The 23,665-nt window shown below is 43.1% G+C and overlaps 1 protein-coding gene across 1 annotated transcript in view; it reads left to right on the top strand.

Annotated features, from left to right (window-relative positions):
- The window catches only part of fut8b (fucosyltransferase 8b (alpha (1,6) fucosyltransferase)), a 129,352-nt gene that overhangs the window by 96,318 nt on the left and 9,369 nt on the right, over window positions 1-23,665 (top strand). The window contains exons 7-8 of the mRNA XM_058046194.1: window positions 3,310-3,547; window positions 13,933-14,179. Coding sequence (XP_057902177.1) covers window positions 3,310-3,547; window positions 13,933-14,179 — 485 coding nt within the window. The remainder of the gene's footprint in view (window positions 1-3,309; window positions 3,548-13,932; window positions 14,180-23,665) is intronic.

Here is a 23,665-nt window from a genome sequence, read left to right as displayed (position 1 = left end):
GTTTCACCACACCGTTTAAACAAGCTTGGCAGTTCACACGCTGTTCTTGAACCACAAACTCCAGCTATTCTGTCTTGGTAGGTTTCAGCAAGGATAGACTGGTGGCATTGATTCTATGCAACGCACATTGTTGCTCATACTCCAAGGTCGATGGCGTATCGGAGAGCTAAAAGGCCTGGTAAAAAGCAACCTTTGTGAGCGTGTGCTACTGTAGATTATTAGCATGCAAGTCCCTTGCGTCCTCCCACTTGGCATTAATGCATCTGTCACATGATTAAAAGTCATCGCACAGTGGCATAGCTCACACCGACGTGTGGGCACGCAGCTGGAACTCCAAGGTTCAGCTCCTCAACTCTTACTTCTCCTGTACCGTTTTTCCCTTTCCTTTCGTCATAGCCCCCCCTTTTCCACTTTCATCCTCCTCCGTCTCCTCCTTTTCCTTCACCTGTTAGTAAAAGCCGGTGCAATATTGTGAAGCATCCACAGCTGCAGCATTCCTAATGGGGAAACACTCCCATCAGCCGGTAATTGCTGTTTAGCAAGTCCGTTGGCACCAGGATCGGATCGTCGAGTCGCAGGGACCGGCTGCTGAATGATGCACAAACTCGCCACACTGCTGGGTCACTTTTTTCCCCTTGCTGCATTTTCATAAATACAAAAAAAGACTCGCTGTGTCAGGACTTTTTGTCACGAAGACGCAAATTCATGACATTTTCTGGAGAGGGGGAATTTTGAGTGTGGGAAGAGAGGAAGTGGTATGAAGGAAAAATGCAGTAGAACCACTTATGTCAAAAAAGGAGCAATTCCTGGATGCCAGTCACCCCCCAACTAGTTTGGATTATGAAGCCACCTTTCCCATAGAAAGTAGTGGAAATGGAAATAATCTGAGGGTAGAAACTTTGCTATTGTGGAGCCTTCATTAAGTGCCGATGAGGTTATTGTGTTTTTAAATTATCCATATTTCATTTTTATGCCAAACTGAAATCTTGTACTCCCCATGCATGCGTGGGTTTTCTCCAGGTATATTCCAGTTTCCTCCCACATTCCAAAAAACATGCTAGGTTAATTGGCGACTCCAAATTGTCCATAGGTATGAATGTGAGTGTGATTGGTTGTTTGTCTATATGTGCCCTGTGATTGGCTGGCCACCAGTCCAGGGTGTACCCCGCCTCTTGCCCGAAGACAGCTGGGATAGGTTCCAGCACCCCCGCGACCCTTGTGAGGAAAAGCGGTAGAAAATGAATGAATGAATGAATGAAATCTTGTAAATATTTTCTATCCCCTCATGCTCCGGTCCGGCCGCTCCAAATTTGCATAACAACAAAACATCAAATAAAGCCAAATCATACTCCATATAACAGGGAAGGTGTAGCTTACACTTTTCTCTGGCACTGCTTAGCATGTAAGGGTGTTTATATTAATAATACTATCTGTCCCAGTGCCAGGACATGACAAAAAATTAATTTTAAAAATCACAGTTTTTCTCAGTTTTGCGGTTGAGTGCTGCTTATTAGTAAAAAAAAATATGCTTACTGTACTTTTTTGGCCTAACTGAAGCATTTGGCCACGTCACACTAATTTGTGGATCATATTGTTTTATGTTTAATTACAGCCTATTATAAGTCAGAACATTTATATATTTAGGCAAATGTTATGTATTTTTGGCCTTAAGTTAGCATTTTCAATTATTCATTCATTCATTCATTCATTTTCTACCGCTTGTACTCGGGATGGGTGGGGGAGATGCTGGAGCCTATCCCAGCTGTCTTCGTGCGAGAGACACCCTGGACTGGTGGCCAGCCAATCACAGGGCACATATAGACAAACAACCATTCACACTCACATTCATACCTTTGGACAATTTGGAGTTGCTAATTAACCTAGCATGTTTTTGGAATGTGGGAGGAAACCGGAGTACCCGGAGAACATGCAAAGGGTGGCTGAGGGTGGAATTGAACTCGGGTCTCCTAGTGTGCTAACCACTCGTCCACCGTGCAGCCCCGTTTTCAATCATAATAACGGCTAAATGAACCAAAATAAGGCATTCAGAAAATGTTGTAATGTGTAGTATTTCTCACTGACCAGGAGGTGTCAGTAATGTTACATTGATGAGACAATAGCTGCCACAGGAAGTACCGCCCCTCTTTACTTGGCTTCTGTGATTGGTGAATAAGATTCCACCGGTTCTGACTGCACAAAAAGCCACAACAAGACAATGAAAACGCAGGTATCTCTTCTGAGGTCTGCAACTTTAGACGACTAAATAGCCTTGCACTTGGAAAGCGTTTTTCTACCTTGGAGGCACTTACATCTCTTTTGCAGCATCTTCTTATTCACACAGTGATGATGCAGCGCTGGGATTCGGTATCTTTTTCAAGGACACTTTTACACAGGAGATAAAAACCCACAAGCTCGCTACCACTAGATTCCATATTCAGTTTAATATTAGAGTGGTTAGCGCACAGACCTCACAGCTAGGAGACCAGGGTTCAATTCCACCCTCGGCCATCTCTGTGTGGAGTTTGCATGTTCTTCCCGTGCATGCGTGGGTTTTCTCCGGGTACTCCGGTTTCCTCCCACATTCCAAAAACATGCTTGATTAATTGGCGACTCCAAATTGTCCATAGGTATGAATGTGAGTGTGAATGGTTGTTTGTCTATATGTGCCCTGTGATTGGCTGGCCACCAGTCCAGGGTGTACCCCGCCTCTTGCCCAAAGACAGCTGGGATAGGCTCCAGCACCCTTGCGACCCTCGTGAGGAAAAGCGGTAGAAAATGAATGAATGAATGAATTACCTGAAGGGAAAAAAAACTCCAAAGTTTCAGCAACATTACTCGGAATGCATCGCCCTGTTTTCTTTTCAGCCGCCAATTAATACATACTTATGAGTATTTATGGAAGCAGACCTCCGTGTGTTAATTGGCAGAGGAGAAAAAAAAAACGTTGTGCCCTTGTCCACTGTAATGACGGAACGGAACAGTGCTACTCATTGGTGCCGCTAATGATGTTTCAGCAGCAACTGAGATCAATGGCACGGAAGGAAAATATAATTGTCTTTTGCTGCCCAGTCAAAATAATAAATCAAAGTAATTTGATTTACTCTTCAGGCAATAAATAGCAGAAGATTATTACAGAGAACTCGGACCAGAGGAGGGTTGTGTAATATGAAGTAAGGGCTACAGAGCAAAGAAAGCAAACAATATCAGTCATAATGTGTTATTACAAGACAGGGAACAGGGAGTTTTGGAGATACAAGATGAAGGTCAAGCAATAAAATTTATTGAAAACATTTTTGTTTCTCCTTCCAGAACCCCCCGGACTGCAGTAAGGCCAGGAAGCTGGTGTGCAACATCAATAAGGGCTGCGGGTACGGCTGCCAGCTCCATCATGTCGTCTACTGCTTCATGATTGCTTACGGCACCCAACGTACGCTCATCCTGGAGTCCCATAACTGGCGCTACGCCCCCAGTGGTTGGGAGAGCGTCTTCCTTCCAGTCAGTAACAGCTGCACTGACCGCTCCGGTGCCACGACCGGACACTGGTCAGGTGAGTACGAACGGTCTCGCCGCATGACCTCATGCATGGTAGAGTGCTAGACTTTGGATAAATATTGTATATATTGCTCCCTTTTTTTTAGTTGGGAGCAGGTATTTTCCTGAAACTTACTTGTGTTCTACTGCTGAAGAATTTTTTTTTTTTTTTTTTTGTCTGATAAAAGATTGTAGTCTTTTGGTATGTCCCGTGTTGATATAGCCATAGAACACAATATTCTGTGTGCTTTGAAAGATGAGTCAAATTTTTTTTTAAATTTTGTCTTTTGAAAACTGAATCGTGGAAAGATATGCTTTTTCCACTTTTCTGACCTATTAGTCAAAAATATGCTTACTGTACTTTTTTGGCGTAAATGTAGCATTTGGCCACGTCACACCTTTGATTTTGAGGCTTTTAATTTATGTATCTTGCTGTTCTATGGTTAATTACAGCCTATAATAAGTCGGAAAATGTATATATTTAAGCAAATGTTATGTATTTTTGGCCTTAAGTTAGCATTTTCAATCATTCATTCATTCATTCATTTTCTACCGCTTATACTCACAAGGGTCGCGGGATGGGTGGGGCGGATGCTGGAACCTATCCCAGCTGTCTTCAGGCCAGAGGTGGGGTACACCCTAGACTGGTAGTCAGCCAATCACAGGGCACATATAGACAAACAACCATTCACACTCACATTCATACCTATGGACAATTTGGAGTCGCCAATTAACCTAGCATGTTTTTGGAATATTATATATATATTAGATTATTATATTATATATATATTTCTCCCTTTTTTAGTTGGGGGCAGATATTTTCCTGAAACTTACCTATGTTCTACTGCTGAAGAATTGAATTTTTTTTTTTTGTCTGATGAAAGATTGTAGTCTTTTGGTATGTTCCGTGTTGATATAGCCAAAGAACACAATATTATGTGTGCTTTGAAAGATCAGTCAAAATTTTGTCTTTTGAAAAATGACTGGGATTGAATGTGTTAAAGGGGACCTATTATGCTTTTTCCACTTTTCTGACCAAGTTAGCGTAGGGTACTTTGGGTATTCTGGTAATGGTAATGGTTACCAGAATACCCAAACTACCCTGAACGAAGTTCGGGATGTCTCTGAACGCCTCGTTTTTGAGATTTTTTTTTCTAACGCCAACTTTTGTGACATCAGTGTGAGCTGGACTTCCTTATATGGACTGCAGAGCGCATGGGAGTGTGACCAATAACAGTGAAGTGGGTGTGTCTAGAGGCGGGCTGTGGGTGTAATCAATGAAATGCTGCAGGAATTGGTGCAGGATCTGGAAGATCTAGGGGTTATTGTATGTAGCTGCTCTATAGGAATCCACAACTACAGTCGTACTTTGACACTTTAAAGTGTTGTGAAATGGAGAACCAATCAGAGTACTGTCACTACCCAAACATGCTTTTTTTCAGACATATTTAGTGAAATTTAGTGAAGTACTACTTTAAGGACTGACAACTTAAAGCGTCCCCTGTGCTTAAATTAAGTCTTATTTTTGTGCTGCGTACAGCTAAAAAAACTGCGTGCGAAGTCTCTGGCGAAGCAGGGCGATGCAATTCCTGTAAAAGCACTTTGGCAGCTAATGTAATCGCAGCAGGTTGCTGTTGAAAGCTTTCATTGCCAAGAAATCCTGCCTCTTTTGTGTCCAGTAAAAGAACCTTTCTTCCACCCACAGGAAAACATTTTGTCCATCACCATGTGAATCACTTCTCATCAAGGATTGACGGACTTCGTCAGATAGATATAGCCAAGTTATTCAACCTGAATTGAAGGTTTATCCGTCTTCGACGTTTAATGCTTAAATGTTGACATGTAAATCAAATAGATCAATAGAAAGGGTTTCCCTTACACTATACTGCCTCAGCATTCATGGTTAAGATGCCCTTGAGGCCCCCCCTACCCGCCACGCTCCCTCGTCTATACTGCAAAGCTGCCCACGGCTCCAGTGTATCACTAATGCTCGCTGTGATCTCTACTGTGGTGGGTTAAAAGCAAATGGTCAGACTCGGAGCTTGTACAAATGTGGCCTTGACAATGAATTACTTTTGAAGAAATGCATTCACAGCCAACCGCAGCACCCAAATGCAACATTATGACGTGCATTCGAGGCCTCTCATAGGCAGTCATAATAACTTGTTATCAGGTGCCTTGAAAGGGGGCTTAACCTCCCTGAGGCTAGGCCTGCTGGGCGTCTTGGCCGGTTTAAAGTCCACCGATAGATAGCAAGGTGAGTGGGGATCATTTTGGATGGCAGGAGATTTAGGCTGGTCTCTCACAAGCATTAGGTAGGATTTTGTCCGAAAGGCAATACACTATAATATTTTAGAAAGTTCACATACAGTACACTAGATCCCGACTTTTTTACAGATTATTTTGAGTGAGGGAAAGTGAGGAAGTGGTATGAGGCAATATGAATGTGGTGATGGAAGAAGAGAAAAATACAGTGGATGCCAGTCGCCCTCCAACTAGTTTGGATTATGAAGCCACCTTTCCCAAAAAAAGTAGTAGAAATAAAAATAATCTGAGGGTAGAAACGTTGCTATCGTGAAGCCTTTATGTGGAGCCTTCATTAAGTGCCAGTGAGGTTAGTGTTTTTTAAATTATCCACATTTCATTTTTATGCCAAACTGAAATCTCGTAAATATTTTCTATCCCCTCATGCTCCGTCCGGTCCAAATTTAGGCTGTTCTCTCACAAGCATTAGGTAGGATTTTGTCCGAAAGGCAATACACTATAATATTTTAGAAAGTTCACATACAGTACACTGGATCCCGACTTTTTTACAGATTATTTTGAGTGAGGGAAGAGAGGAAGTGGTGTGAGGCAATGTGGTGATGGAAGAAGAGAAAAATACAGGAGAACCCCTTTGGAGTCATTCCTGGATGCCAGTCGTCCTCCAACTAGTTTGGATTATGAAGCCACCTTTCCCAAAGAAAGTAGTGGAAATAGAAATAATCTGAGGGTAGAAACGTTGCTATCGTGAAGCCTTTATGTGGAGCCTTTTTAAATTTTTAAATTACCCACAAATTATCCACATTTCATTTTTATGCCAAACTGAAATCTCGTAAATATTTTCTATCCCCTCATGCTCCGGTCCGGCCGCTCCAAATTTAGGCTGGTCTCTCACAAGCTTTAGGTAGGATTTTGTCTGAAAGGCAATACATTGTAATATTTTAGAAAGTTCACATACAGTACACTAGATCCCAGCTTTTTATAGATTCTTTTACTGGAGCACGATATGCCTTTAAAAATGTCCAAATCCCACATTGACCCTCCCCTTCTCTCTTCAGTTGCCATTGTTTACTCATAACATAATCCAGTTCACGATGTGTAGGTATTTACTACCACGAGTGAATGTCAGCTGATGGATGAACCAAAGAAATCGGAGGCATGGTGTAGCATTTAGCTAAGTGGTCGAAAAGGCATTTCTCCAAGCCGAGTCTACAAAGTCTGCACTGCTTGTAATTCCAGTAACAACTTCCCGATATTATATTGACTTGTGTTCACTTGCTTTTTTGCAGCTGCGCTGTCATAAGACCCGCTTACTTGTAGGCATACAGGGACTGTAGATAAGCCCGGACGTCTGTATTAGGTATTGTTGCCAGGAGTAAACAATCTGGTTCTATGATTTGGTTCTTTAAGATTCCCTTACCCACTTAGAGTCCTCAGGGGGAGGATTCCTACACTTCACTGCAAGGTTTTATTGACAAATCTCTCTCACAGCACATATTATGGTGCATTCAAAGCCTGACGGACATAGTGCGTATAATTCCGTATAAGTCCACCTTGAATTGTTTGTCTTATTTTAAAATTAAAAGTGTCATACAATCTCCAAATAATGAAATTGAATTTTCGTTTTTTTCAGAATAAGACATAATAAATATAAAGAAGCGACATTACGTGGTGGCTCCCTCTCCGGTCACCCCCATTGGCCATCTAGACATCATTTCAGGTATCAAGGTATTGCCATCCTTGTGTGAGTAATGGTCTCACCTTGGCCGCCCCAATGAAACATTTCTGGCTCTACCAGTCAGGATACGTGATGTACTGTATGAGCTATGAACGATAAAGCCTTGAGTTTAATGAGTACGTGAACATCCCTACTTTTTTTTCACCTTCCCAGACTGCAGTGGGGAGGTTGACTTGTGTTTGTTTGGCTCTGTGGGTGAGGTAGTTGAAAGCTATGTCGTAGCTAAGTCATATTGCTAGCTTGCATGTTAAAGGTTTGAAATAAATACTTTGGAAGTAGCCAGATGTACATGACAAAATAAAATTAAAAAAAACTTAAACTATATTAGGAAAGCAGGAAGTGAACAAATGTAACAGTTACTGATTGTAAAAGTACCAGATGGAGGGGTAGGATTGAATAAGCTTTGCTTCTTCCTACTCCTTTTGGACATGTGGAACTGTGAACTGATTATGGGATGCATTCAATTGAAAAATAAAAACTTAAACTATATTAGGAAAGCAGGAAGTGAACAAATGTAACAGTTACTGATTGTAAAAGTACCAGATGGAGAGGTAGGATTTAATAAGCTTTGTTTCTTCCTACTCCTTTTAGACATGTGGAACTGTGAACTGATTATGTGATGCATTCAATTGTAATCTGATGCATGTTCAAATGAAATAAAACCATTACCATTACCAGATGTGGACCCCAAGCCGTAGTTTGCCCACCCCTGGTCGAGTTGGAATGAGGATTATTTTTATTGAGGTTTATTTTTACTCTAATTCTTTGGAAAATGCAAAAAAAAAATCATATTTTTTTTCAGGGTTCTATTGTTTTTTGGGGGGGTTTTGGTGGTATGGTTGAAAATCAATTAATCGTTTAAAAATAAAAAACTTTTCTGTGAATATCCTGAGCTCCTCTTTCAACAGCGTTTAAGCGTTTAATGCCGTCGAATGTGGCATTTCTTCGCCTTTTTAAAAAGCAATGTATCATTCAAAGATGGTTGGTACATATTTCAGATGATCAATAGTGTTTCAAATCGTGGGGGCCGTTGTGTCTGAAATAAATTCTGTTCCGTGGGGATAGGGAGGGGGGGGGGGGGGGGTTGGACAGAAAATAACCACTGCCATATGTTTTTTTTTTTACATTCTATTTTCACTTTCTATATCCGTTGCATAACATATCTGTTTTCACAGATTTGACCTGAATGGGGAATAGCAGGAAAATGTTGAGATTCTCGGGAGGTCTTCTTTTTTGAGACCCCCTGTGGGTATACAGAACATAAAAAGACAGTGCTGGTAAAAAAAAAAATATATATATATAAAAAATAAATAAATAAAAGTGCAAGTAACTGCATATTTGTGAAGGATTGACACCAGCTTGGGTTTACACCGAAAAACCATCGGTCAACTTAAAGTGGATCGAGACTTATAGCGTCCCTGATTTGAGTGACAGTTATTTTTTCACATATAAGTCTTTTGTTAACACCGTTCACGCTCCATCATTTGCACGCTGGAATAAAATACCTCAGACAAAAGATCAATATTTTGACATGTTAGGTTACCATTGCAAATGCGGCAGAATCATTTATGCGTACTGAGCCATGCATCAAAGATGCTATGATTAATAGATAGCCTTACAGTCAAAGAAAAAAAAAAAAAAAAAGCCTCCGCTAAGCTGACAAATTCGAATCGTTTGCGAAAGACGATAAGTGAATTGGAGGCTTTACTATCAGACGGTGGCTGCCTTTCCGTTTCGCTCGCTATGACTTTTTTTCTCTCTGGTTGCTTCCTTGTTCTCGTGGCCGCATTCCTTTTCAGCTCTTCATTTTTTTCTCCCAGCGCCTCATTTGACTCGTGCTCTCCTGGGCTCTTCCGTCTTATCTCCTGCTTTGGCGGTGCCTTGCCTCTCTTATTCTTCTGCCTTTCATACGTCCTTTACTACTATCTCTTCTCTCATTCTCCGGTATCTGTCCGTACTGTCTCCTATGGATCCATATACTCCCGGTTAAAAGCCCATTCGGTGCACTCTGCATTCTTGCAGGTTTTTGTCGGCCTCCACGATGGATCCAGCTACACGTCGGCCTTGTTAATGTAAGCCTGTTGGTCGCTGAGTATTCCCTGTAGTCGTGTCTTTTTCATTAAGAGTATGGAAGTGTGATCGTTCCGACACAAAAACCACAAAAGGATGCTTAGGGCTTGAAATATGCAGAGAATATGTCGAAAATGCGGATTCTTATTCTTCATGTCTTGTATGAGCAATTGTATTGTCAACGTCGGAAAAAAGCGATTTAGTCGGTGTTTTATAGGGAAAGAAACGCTTTTATATGTATTCACGCCCCACCTTCCTTAAATAGCTTTATATTGTTAGCCCACTTCCTGTTAAGAGTTTCCCTCAGGATGTGAGACATTTATCGGCAGAGGGAATTGTGGATGCATCCGTGACTGGGTATTTTTGTCAGGAAAACATATAGCTTTGGGGGGGGTTTGTGGGGGTTGGAATCAAAGATAGTGAAAAAAAGTCATTATGCGACCTGCTTGTTTCTTCCTGCATGTGGGAAATCTATCAAAACAAAGCATAAGAAGAAAGGATTAAAGGAGAAATACACAATTCTCCTGCCTGGAGGGTGGCAATCATGTCTACGTAGAAGCACATCCTCCAGAAAACTTACAAAACATAAATGTAATTACTTTCAAATACCACATAGATTACTTGAAAGGGTTGAATTATGGAAACTAGGGTTGCACAGTAAGTCGTTCTCAAGTTGATATGAGGAATAGCGGGGGTTGCTGGAGCCTATCCCAGCTGTCTTCGGGCAAGAGGCGTGGTACACCTTGGACTGGTGGCCAGCCAATCACAGGGCACATATAGACAAACAACCATCCACACTCACATTCATACCTATGGACAATTTGGAGTTAGACAATTAACTTAGCATGTTTTTGGAATGTGGGAGGAAACCTATATATCTTAATTTTTATTTTTCTGCACAAAATAAGATGAAAAATAAATAAACAAATCAAGAATAAAGAAAATCAATCAATCAGTAATAAATAAATATAATAATAATAAAACGGCAAATAATAAAAACTTAAGAAACCACATATAGTTGGTGGGTAGACAAATTATATTTTTCAGATTAAAATGAACAAAGCATTATTAGAGCCCTGTAGACATGACAAAACACGACTATAGTCACATTTATACTCTTTTTATTTACAACATATTGCGCAACTGCAGGGTCTTGAGACACATGCTAACTCGCAAACTAGAGCGCTAGCGACCTAAACGGTAGCCTTCAAGTTATTTCCTTTAAACTTAAATAGCCAAAAACTTACTTTCATATCAAGGCGGGGGCCTCAAACTAGTGTCTACATGTTGTAGACCAATTCCCTATAGCTGCTCCTTTAGACAGCACAATCTCTGGGAATGACTCAGTGGTGCCTCTGCTGGTTGCAGCAAAGCAGTACAGTCATTTTAACCTCCTTTGCTTCTCATTGTAGTTAATTGACAATCAATTCCACACCATTGAGAAAATTCAGTTCTTCCATTATTATGCTATGTCTAATCCTGATAATTCACATCCTCATTCAGATTTATAAGCTGATGATGTAGCACCCTGTGAAACATTTAAAGATGTGTGGGGGGGGGGGCATTAACCAACGATGTGTTAATGCATGAGCAATTTTTTTACGGCCATTTCTATTTTTGGTGAACTGCACCTTTTTTATTACAAAAGAAAAAAGGACAAAGCCAACTATCGGACTCGGTGAGGCTCTTTTCGGAGGGGATGACTCAGTTGATTTGCAAAAATGACTGCAGAAACATCGCATTTGTCGCTCAATGATGTCTCTTTGGATTCATCTCCTGAAATATGTATGAAGCCTTCTAGGTGAAAGCGACGTATTTGTTCCAGCTCTTGAAGCTTTGTTCATTCGTCCATATTTACATCATGCTTGTTATAGTAGTCGGGTCTGGCTATTTTTTTTTTTTTTTTTTGCTAAATTTGTATTCATGCTTCTTTCAGTTTGTAGTCTCATTATGATTCAGCATACCGACACGCAAATTATTCCTGCCTTGTTCCTAAAATCTTTTTATGTTAAATGCGTTTTTTTGTTTTTTGTTTTTTTACTCATTGTGCCATTTATTTGTTTATAGCGGTTTTAGGACTCGGTTATACGTATGTATCACCACATCCCCTCTGGTAAAATGAGATTATCTTAGCTGTGTGTTATAACAGTATATGCAGCGTTTCCCCAAACATTCATTTATTTATGGCCACCCTGGCTCATAAACACATTATAACGGGACTGTCTGTGAATGTAGCTTGTCGTTCCAACTTTGTACAGTAAATGACATTGTGCTAATATCGGGACTAATCTTCTTAATATACCTCTTATGCACCCGTATGGTAGAGAATAAGAAGACGTAGCAAAAGGGATCAGTGTTGTCAATGTAGTTGTGGTATTTAGACACCTAGACTGGTCTTACAGACATTTAAGCATTTATCATTCTTCTCAAGGAGGGGTTGCATTCAAAGACATCACATAATTTAAGGTAAATGTACTTATTTTCAGTGTATTTTGCAGCATACTTATAAATTCATTCATTCTTTCATTTTTGACCGCTTATCCTCACAAGGGTCGCGGGGGATGCTGGAGCCTATCCCAGCGGGGTGCACCCTGGACTGGTTGCCAGCCAATCACAGGGCACATATAGACAAACAACCATTCACACTCACATTCATACCTATGGACAATTTGGAGTCGCTAATTAACCTAGCATGTTTTTGGAATGTGGGAGGAAACCGGAGTACCCGGAAAAAACCCACGCATGCACGGGCAGAACATGCAAACTCCACACAGAGATGGCCCAGGGTGGGATAAAACTCGGGTCTCCTAGCTGTGAGGCCTGTGTGCTAACCACTCGACCACCGTGCAGCCAACCCTAATCATTCATTCATTTTCTACCGCTTATCCTCACAAGGGTCGCGTCGCGTGGGGGGGGGTGCTGGAGCCTATCCCAGCTGTCTTCGGGCGAGAGGCAGGGTACACCCTGGATTAGTCGGCAGCCAATCACAGGGCACATATAGACAAACAACCATTCACACTCACATTCATACCTATGGACAATTTAGAGTCGCTAATTAACGTTGCATGTTTTTGGAGGAAACCCGAGTACCGGGAGAAAACTCAAGCATGCACGGGGAGAACATGCAAACTCCACACAGGGATGGCCGAGAGTGGAATTGAACTCAGGTCTCCTAGCTGTGAGGCCTGTGCACTAACCACTCGACCACCGTGTAGCCTCACGTAGCAAATTGTACATCTGAAAGTTACAAAGTGAGTGAAAAGAGTATCCACTTCATGTATTTTGTGATGTCCGGGGTGTCCCTGAATGCATCGTGCTTGCTCGAGTTCCCAGGATACACACACAAAAGAATTGATGGAAGAAAGTTGATTTCTATTGCTAAACATATGGTTTTTTTTTTTGCTTTTTCTGTGTTTTTGTCTCCCACAGTGTTGATAAAAGTTTGATACAGTATGTCATGGCCATCGTGGTGGTTGGTGTTCATTGCGTCCCAGTTTGATATTACACCCCCACCTGCTTTTTCCTTGTGCACACTGACAGTTGGCCTTGACGTGTATGAAGTAAGGGTAGTAGTCCTGGCAGCGCGCCGAGGTTTTCCTGCTGTCCAGAGAGTTGACCTTTTTTAATCAGCCCTCCTCAAGACTTTTGCCCCGGGCTTCTGCCAAGCTAGACTCAGCCTGGAGGCACCACTTCCACACCACCGCCAACCCCAAATATACCCAACAGCCACCATGTCCATTTGTGTGTGTGCTACGTAATGATTAGTTTTCAGGTTTTGCAATGCTTTGTTTGTGCAATTATGTAATTATTTAATGCTACTTTACTCATCAGTTATTTAATAATGCGCTCGGACATGCACTTTGCACATGTAATTATGTGTGCTTTTGTTCAAAAGTGACTTGCCCTAAAATGCTCATTTTTTTCAGTTGCATTGCTTTGCTTTTTCCAGCTCAGTTCTCTGAAGAAAATATACCTAAGAACCTACGGGAGCATGTGACACCTAAGTCTGGTTTTTGCTGGTTGCACCTGAGATGTGCGATAAGCATCACCTTGCTTAATGGGAATAACCGATTCAGTCAAACCTCATGATTACGCTCGCTTGAGCATGTCATGTAATTAATGCAACCGCTCCCTCCACCAGTTATTAATGATAACCGCCACCTTGCATAATGGAAATTAATAAAAGGAATTCACAAAGTCGAAGCTCATAGTTACGCTCCATCGTGCGTGTCGCATAATTTATGCAATCTCTCATAACCAACCACCTTGCATGATTATTTAACAATAAAAATGCTTGAATTTTGACATTCTTGTGGGTCTTGTCTTCCCAGGGGAAGCCCATGATAAGGACGTCCAGGTTGTTGAGTTGCCTATAGTGGACAGCCTTCACCCTCGCCCCCCCTACCTGCCATTGGCCATCCCAGAGGACCTAGCCCCGCGTCTGCATCGCCTTCACGGTGACCCCTCCGTGTGGTGGGTGTCCCAGTTTGTCAAGTATCTGGTGCGACCCCAGGCTTGGCTGGAGAAGGAGATTCAGCAAGCTACCGCCAAGCTGGGCTTTAAACACCCCATCATCGGGTAAGACCACTCACCTGGTGTAGCTGGGATATGGAAGAACTGATGGAATTTTGGGGGTGAACCAGATCATCTGGATCCAGGTTGCTAGGTGTTGGCATGCTAATGTTAGCATACTAGCATTTTTTGTTATTTTCATGAGTGGACACTTATAACACCTACCACTATCATATTAGGTGTTAGCATGCTAATGTTGCTAACATGCTAATAGTAGCATAGTGGCATTTTTAGCCGTTGTCATGGGTTGACACCTATATAAACATTTGCTAGGTGTTAACACGTCAATATTAGCATTAGCAAAATAATACCAACATTTTTAGCATTTTCGGAGTAAGACAGGTGTTAGCATGGTAGCTTTGGCAACATGCTAATGTTAGCATAGTAGCATTTTTTGTTATTTTCATGGGTAGACACATATATAAACACTTGCTAGGTGTTAACACGTCAATATTAGCATGTTTGCATTGTATGCGATTTTTATGAATGTGAAATTAAGACACTTAGCGCTATCATGCTTGGTGTTAGCACGCTATCTTAAATATGTTAGCATGATAAAATATCATACCAACATTTTCAGCATTTTCAGAGGAAGACACTATATAGTCATTAGGCTAGGTGTTAGCATGATAGCATTGGTAACATGCTTATGTTAGCATAGTAGCATTTTTTGTTATTTTCATGGGTAGACACTTATATAAACACCTACCACAATCATACTAGATTTTAGCATGCTAATGTTGCTAACATGCTAATAGTAGCAGAGTAGCATTTATAGCCGTTGTCATGGGTAGACACCTACTATATAAACACTTGCTAGGTGTTAACACGTCAATATTAGCATGTTAGCATTTTATGCGATTTTCATGAATGTGAACTTAAGACATTTAGCGCTATCATGCTTGGTGTTAGCACGCTATATTAAATATGTTAGTATGTTAAAAAAATCATACCAACATTTTTAGCATTTTCGGAGGAAGACACTATATAGTCATTATGCTAGGTGTTAGCATGATAGCATTGGTAACATTCTAATGTTAGCATAGAAGCATTTTTTGTTATTTTCATGAGTAGACACTTATATGAACACCTACCACAATCATACTAGATGTTAGCATGCTAATGTTGCTAACATGCTAATAGTAGCATAGTAGCATTTTTAGCCATTGTCATGGGTAGACACCTATATATAAACACTTGCTAGGTGTTAACACGTCAGTATTATCATGTTAGCATTTGACGCGATTTTCATGAATGTGAACTTAAGCACATGCTAATAGTGGCGTAGTAGCATTTTTAGCCGTTGTCATGGGTAGACACCTACTATATAAACACTTGCTAGGTGTTAGCATGTCAATATTAGCATGTTTCATGAATATGAACTTAAGAGGACACTATGCTTGGTGTTGCACGTCATCTTTAAGATGTTAACAGGCTAAAAAAAATCATGCCAACATTTTTAGCATTTTTGTAGGAAGGCACTATATAGTTATTATGCTAGGTGTTAGCATGTCATTCAAAGCAAATGGTATGTTTGCTTACATTTTGCCATTGAAATTTTGTTGTGTCGAAAGAATGAAGGTTGTGCAGTGTTAGGGAAAAGGAAGAAATAAAAATATTAAGAATAAGATTGAAATTTTAGAGTAATAAAATAGAATAGCAAGGAAAGCAATACAAACAAGATAAGCAGTAAAGCATAATGTTTTGTTTTGATGGATTTCCATCCATTATCACTGCACTTTTCACTATATACTATAAACCCATACTTTGCAGGATGTTAATTACATTGCGCTTGCATTTTATTTTGAATCAAATACAAAGAATTAGCACAGCTTATAACGTTATGAGCGTCTCCACCAGTCTGTTAGTAAATTGTGGATAAGCCTATTTATTTGAGTGATTATTGCCAATACCCCCTGCAGAAAAGACCCATATCCCCACTGGAATTATCCATCATATAATTATTGTTTTTTTATAAAGTTCCCTCATTGTCCTTCACTAAAAAGTACATAATTGAGCTGCATGCACCCTTACCTTATTAAGTCATCACTAATACAGGCGTCACTAGTGGCTCTTTGCGGATGTATTTTAAGAAATTGGTGGTATATTTATGACAAGACAACATTTGCATATTGCCTGCAGGCGTATTCGCTATGTACTGCACTTCTGCTAAGTGATGAGCGTAACGATGATGATGTGCAGGCACTCATAAGAGAGTCGCATATGTGATGTGACTTTCAGCTACTTGCTGAGATGGCCCTAAGTTTTTTTTTCCATAACGTCCCATGAGCCTCCACCAGTTTCCAACTGCTGGAGAAGGAAAAAGTTCAAAGAAAAAACACAAAGACTTTGTAAAGCCAGCCCACTTTAGTAATGTCCTCGAAAACCCGCGTTCATAGATTCCTAGCGAGCTATCCGGGGTCCCTCGCAACTCTTTTGTGTTTTTGCTGCAAGCCATCCTTCCTCGTCGTCTTCGCTCCCGCCGTCCTGCTCGACTTCGCTTTTGCTCTCGCTCTTGTTACGTTCCCACTCCTTTTGTGTCTGCCGTCTTTTCTGCCTTTCATAACTACAACAGCCGCCGTCTCTTTGAGCGCCCCTTGACTCTCCTCCCCCTTTATCTACGCTTTCTTTTTTTTTCTTTTTTTTTACTTTCTGACTCATTTCTGATCACGGCTCACATTTCAATTGTTCTTCCCACCGACTCGTCTCAGATTTTCATACTCTCACCTCTCCCTTGCGTTTCCAAGGCACACATCTGTATTCACTATGCTCTCGCTCTTTTACTATTCTTTGTGTCTCCCACGCCCCTCCTCCGTGCACACACTCTCACACACACACACACTATATGTTCTCTCTCAATCAGTGAGAAAAGGTTTGATCACTTATTCCCCTTCACACTCTCCCACATCCACTCAATGAACTAATGTTGCAGTAAAGTGTCTGTAAGCTTCTGTCAGCATTCTAGGTGAAGTTAATGGGGGGTGGGGGGGGGTGTGGGTTGGGGGTGGTCGGGGTGGCAGATAGGTACGTGAAGTGTGGATAACACCTATGTGTTAAAGTGCAAGTTGAGACACCGCCAAACACGATGCTTTTTTTTTTTCACACAGTCTTCATTTCCTGTGATCATTTGCCAGTCGATCCGCCGCAAATATATTCCTGCAATATGAGCTTCGGGTCGCACACAATTTTTGTTCGATTAACTCAAAAATCTCTTGCTCAACCAAATTGGAATATATATCGGAAATTTATATTTATTTAAAAAAAATAATATCGGAAATTTATATTTATTATTTAACAAATTAAATTTAATTATATTATATTTTAAATTATATTTTATTTAATAATGTTTTAGACCGGAAATTTATATTTATTTTTTTAAACATTAATATCGGAAATGTATATTTATTAAAAAAAAAAGTAATTTAATTAAATTATATTTTATTTAATAATGTTCTAGACCGGAAATTTATATTTATTTTTTAAAAAAAATTACATTTAATTTTAATTATATTGTAAATTATATTTTATTTAATAATGTTTTAGACACACCGGTTTTTGAATCTGCACTCACTAAATTTAGAGGAATTAACTGATACTCATACTTGTACTATTATACTCATACTATTGCATATGGTGGACAATATCGGAAATTTATACTTATTTTAAAAAAAATAATAATTTAATTTAATTATATTTTAAATTATATTTTATTTAATAATGTTTTAGACCGGAAATTTATATTTATTTTAAAAAATTAAATTTACATTTAATTTGAATTATATTTTAAATTATATTTTATTTAATAATGTTTTAGACACACTGGTTTTTGAATCTGCACCCACTAAATTTAGAGGAATAAACTGATACTCATACTCATATTATTATACTCATACTATTGCATATTGTGGCCAGCTCTTTATTTGACAGGAGCTTATCATGAGCTCTGAAAAAACACACAACGACACATTGGAAATAGCAGGAAGTCATTACCTGACAGATGGTGGAGAACACTAAACTCATCACACAGCAACTTAACACCCAATAGGTATACACATGTATGATGACACAATAGCCATAGTTGTTACTTTTCACCGTCATCTGCACAGCACAGCGAGTGATTGTTGAGCATTGAACTGTTGAGTCAGATAATCCCGTATGTGTCTAAAGACTCCCAACCGCTGCAAGGACAAGTAGAGCAGTGATGTTCAAATCCCTCTGATAGGATGCCAGGAAGCAAATGAATGATTTATTAGGTGTATAGCTTTTATGTCACAAACACAGGCGTGGGTGCGTATGACGTATATATGCTTGTACACCCACCCTGAGGATCGCCCGTCCTTGCCAGCGTCGTATGAATAGAGGCGTGTGAATTGAAATATTGTGTGACGTGATTGTGGGAGAGCTCTGGTGCGTAATGTCCCATCTCACTTTTTTTGACAGGAAAAAAAAAGACAAAGGACGGCATAAACATGAGGAAAAGCAAGATGGGGGGTGGGGGGGTGAAAATAGAAAATTCGCCTCATACTCCTGCCTTGATGTTCTTATTTGTCACCTAAAGAAATACTCGTTCTTCCCATAAATCCTGATTGATGTATGACCTCGCTTGTTTACTTTTCTACTACTATTCTTATTCCTAACTCCCAACTCCCAGAAATGAAAAACACATTTTTTCTTATGCTTTTTGTGACACATGAGGAAGCAAGAAATGGGAGCAATCTGACTCCAGCCAATACTTTCACTATATGCGTTGTCAGTTGCTATCAAAGTGTTATTTTTATATGCTTTCATTTTAAACCAAGTCATGAGACGAAACAAAGCACAAAAATGGATGCAGGAGAACGAGACGATATTTTATCATTATGTCAGGGATCAGACAGAACGAGGACCACACGAGCGTCACAGTTCAAGATGTTTATTGAAGCTCCAGCAGAGATCAGGAACGAGTCTTTATTCGGCAGAGGCACAGGCAGGGGTCAGGCGGAGATCGTGGTCAGGGCAGGTCAGGTCGTTGTGGCAGGTGGTCAGGACAAGGCAAAGGTACCGGCAGGGGTCAGGCGGAGATCGTGGTCAGGGCAGGTCAGGTTCTGGTTCTGGAGTCAGAGTCGAGCTGTGGGCTGAAACAGAGAGCAGAGCTTCGTGCAGGCTTGCAGACGATCCGACAAGAGGCACTGAGTGGGGGAGGCTTATGTAGAGCAGGCAGGGCAGGTAATCATTGGCTGCAGGTGTGCAGAGTGTGTGTTGGAGGGAGCTGGGTGTGGGGTTGGCTGGCCAGGCAAAACAGAGGGAGAGACTCACCAGGAGGAAAATAGCATGGGGAGAATGGATCATGACAGAACCCCCCCCTCAAGGGACGGCTCCTGAAGTCCCCCAAAGCTGGTGGTGCGCTAGAATTCCTCTGACAGGTCAGAGTCGGCTGCAGACTATTGGGGTTCAGGTGGTCTTGGCTGGGTGGCCTGGCGAGGTGGGCGGCCTCGTCGAACGGCAGGCTGGTCAGGATGCTGCTGATGGAATTCTCTAATGAGAGTTCGGTCCAGGATCCTGTTCGATGGCACCCAGCTCCTCTCCTCTGGACCGTAGCCCTCCCAATCGACGAGGTAGTGAATGCCTCGACCCCATCGTCTGGAGCGGAGCAAGCGCCGGACGGTGTAGACAGGATCTCCATTGATGAGACGAGGAGGAGGGGGAGCAGGTGTCGGGCGGACCAGTGGACTCTCCTGGAAAGGTTTCACTCTAGAAACATGGAAAGTTGGGTGTACCTTCATGGATCGGGGAAGTTGAAGTCGGACTGCCGACGGACTGATGACCCTTTGGATGGGGAAGGGACCAAGGTAGCGAGGAGCCAGCTTCTTCGACTCCACCCGAAGAGGCAGATCCTTGGCCATCAGCCACACCTTCTGGCCAACCCGGTATGTTGGTGCTGGGGCTCTCCTGCGGTTGGCACTGGTGGTATAGCTGCTGACCGACTTGAGGAGTGTAGCACGGGCTCGGGACCAGGTTCGGCGGCATCTGCGTGCATTGGCTTGGGCAGATGGACAGGTGGCCTCTTCTTCCTGACTGGAAAACACAGGTGGCTGGTAGCCATAGACACACATGAAGGGTGACATGCCAGTAGCAGAAGAGATGAGGGAGTTATGGGCATATTCGATCCATGTCAACTGTTGTGTCCAGGCTTGAGGTTTGCGAGAGGCCATGCACCTCAGTGCTTTTCCTAGCTCCTGATTAGCTCTCTCAGATTGGCCGTTAGATTGGGGGTGGAAACCAGAGGTTAGGCTCACAGTAGCTCCTAGGAGATGGCAGAACTCCTTCCAGAAAGTGGAGGTGAATTGTGGCCCTCGGTCTGAGACAACGTCTCTTGGCAATCCATGAATGCGAAAAACATGGTCGATGACCAACTGTGCAGTCTCTTTGGCAGATGGTAATTTAGGTAGCGGAATGAAATGTGCCATTTTACTGAATCTGTCAACAACTGTAAGGATGACTGTCATACCGTTAGATGCAGGCAGGCCTGTGACAAAATCCAAAGAGACATGGGACCAGGGACGAGTGGGCACAGGCAGAGGCTGGAGTAGTCCGGCAGGAGGCTGGTTGGTGGACTTGTTTTGGTTGCAGGTTGGACACGCTCGCACAAATTCCTTGACATCCCTCTTCATAGAAGGCCACCAGAAGCGCTGAGCGAGGAGATGGTTGGTGCGAGCGGAGCCAGGGTGGCAGGCAAAACGGGAGTCATGACCCCATTGTATGACCTGGGATCGAAGATTCTCCGGGACAAAGAGCAGGCCGTCAGGGCACGCACTAGGACCGGGCTGATCCTGGAGGGCCCGTCGAACCTGTTCCTCCACCTCCCAGGTCAGGACTGCTACCATGCAGGGATCAGGCAGGATTGGGGCAGGCTCTGTGGAATGTGTGTCATCAATCTGGAACTGGCGGGAAAGAGCATCCGGCTTGGTGTTACGTGAACCAGGACGATATGACAGAGTGAAGTTAAAACGGGTGAAGAATAAAGCCCAGTGGGACTGCCTTGGGTTCAGGCGTTTAGCAGAGCGGATGTACTCCAGATTTTTGTGATCGGTCCATACCAGGAACGGGACTGTGGTTCCCTCCAGCCAGTGGCGCCACTCCTCCAAGGCTAGCTTGACCGCTAGCAGCTCACGGTTGCCAATGTCATAATTGCGTTCTGCAGGGGACAGTCGACGGGAAAAGAACGCACAAGGATGTAATTTATTGTCCTCACCTGCCCGTTGAGAGAGGACAGCCCCGACTCCTACATCAGACGCATCCACCTCCACGACGAATTGTCGGTCAGCATCCGGCATCTGTAGGATGGGAGCTGAGGTGAACCGGTCCTTTAGGGTGGCAAAGGCCTTGTCAGCCTCTGGGGTCCAAGCGAAGGGCTGCTTGGTACTGGTCAGCGCAGTCAAAGGAGCAGCAACTGTGCTGTAGTTCCGGATGAATCTCCGATAGAAGTTGGCGAACCCCAGAAACTGCTGCAACTTCTTTCTGTTCTCCGGAACAGGCCAGTCTGCCACCGCCGAGACCTTCGCTGGGTCCATCTGGATACTGCCATCTGCCACGATGAACCCCAGGAAGGTTGCTGACTTAACGTGAAACTCGCATTTCTCCGCCTTGACATAGAGGGAGTTCTCCAGGAGGCGGCGGAGGACCCGCTGGACATGGCAGATGTGTTCGGACATATCCTTGGAAAAAAATCAAAATATCATCCAGGTAAACGAAAACAAACTTATTCAGCATGTCTCGCAACACGTCATTCACCAGGGCCTGGAACACAGCTGGAGCGTTGGTGAGGCCAAATGGCATGACCAGGTACTCATAGTGGCCGGATGGGGTGTTGAAGGCCGTCTTCCATTCATCCCCCTCTCGGACTCGGACAAGGTGGTAGGCGTTCCTGAGATCCAATTTTGTGAAGATGGTGGCTCCCTGGAGTAGCTCAAAAGCAGAGGTCAAAAGAGGCAAAGGGTACCGGTTCTTGACTGTGATGTCATTCAGTCCACGGTAATCGATGCAGGGTCGAAGTGAGCCATCTTTCTTCCCCACGAAGAAGAATCCGGCACCGGCTGGAGAGGAAGAAGGGCGAATGATCCCAGCGGACAAGGAGTTACTAATGTAATCGTCCATAGCCTTTCGTTCAGGAGCAGACAAAGAGTACAGACGGCCCTTGGGTGGAGTGGTACCTGGGAGGAGGTCAATGGAACAGTCATAGGGACGGTGTGGTGGCAGGGACATGGCTTTGGATTTGTTAAAAACCTCGCGTAGATCGTGATAGCACTCAGGAACGTTAGAAACGTCAATAGCGGAAGCAGGTGGGACTGGGCAGCGGTGCAGAGAGGCAGAGTGTAAACAGGTCTGATAGCATCTCTCACCCCATTCCTTGATGGTTCCAGAGACCCAATCAAGGTGTGGATTGTGCAGGTGGAGCCAAGGGGAGCCTAGGATGAGAGGTTGATTAGGTGAGCGAAGTAGGTGGAAGCCGATTGTCTCACGGTGGTTGCCTGAGATCATCATGGAAATGGGTGAGGTGATACTGGTGATGGTGCCCAGAAGATGGCCATCCAGAGCGCGGACGGGAATGGGTTCGGGTAAGGGGCGACTCTCAACTCCCAACTGGCAAGCTAAATCAGTGTCCATCAGGTTAGCTTCAGCACCAGAGTCTATCAGAGCGGACAGGGTGTTGGTTACATTAGGAGAGTGAAGAGAAACTTTGAAAAGAGGTTTACTGAAGTTGGAGGATTGCAGGTTTGTTGGGCTCAGCCGGACCCCTCCTACTTCCGGTGAGCCCCGTCTTTTACTGGACAAGTGGCGACACGATGCCCTTCTCCTCCGCAGTACAGGCACAGGTTGAAGTAGAAGCGATGTTGGCGCTCTTCGGGAGAGAGCGAGGCACGACCGATCTCCATGGGTTCAACGTGATCAGCAGACGCAGAGGTTGAGTGCGTGGTCAGAGAGTCTGGCGCCCCCTCTCTTGACGGCGGGTCTGGATCCTGCGGTCAATGCGGACAGCTAGGGCGATTGCTTCATCCAGGGTGGAAGGTCGATCATGGGAAACCAGCTCGTCCTTCAAGTAGTCTGCCAGGCTATGGAGGAAGACATCCACCAAGGCCTCCATATTCCAAGAACTGCGTCTCGCCAGGGTTCGGAAGTCGATTGAGTAGTCTGCCACTGACCTTCGACCTTGACGGATCGTCATCAGAGCCTGTGATGCTTCATCTGTAGACGATCCCAAGTCAAAGACCTTCAGCATCTCCTCAGCGAACAGGTTGAAGGAAGAGCACACAGCTGTCTGGCGTTCAAATTCAGCCGTTCCCCAGAGTCGTGCACGGCCAGTCAGATGGGTGATTGCAAAACCCACCCTCGCTCCCTCCGTAGCGAAGGTTCTAGGTTGCAGAGCAAACTGTAGTCGACAGCTGGTAAGGAATGCCCGAACCTGTGCAGGATCACCATCAAAGCGTTCAGGGTTGCCGACCTTGGGTTCTGGAG

This window comes from Doryrhamphus excisus, chromosome 1 (assembly GCF_030265055.1).
Source record: "Doryrhamphus excisus isolate RoL2022-K1 chromosome 1, RoL_Dexc_1.0, whole genome shotgun sequence".
Lineage (NCBI taxonomy): Eukaryota > Metazoa > Chordata > Actinopteri > Syngnathiformes > Syngnathidae > Doryrhamphus > Doryrhamphus excisus.
This window is presented reverse-complemented; position numbering and strand designations above follow the sequence as displayed.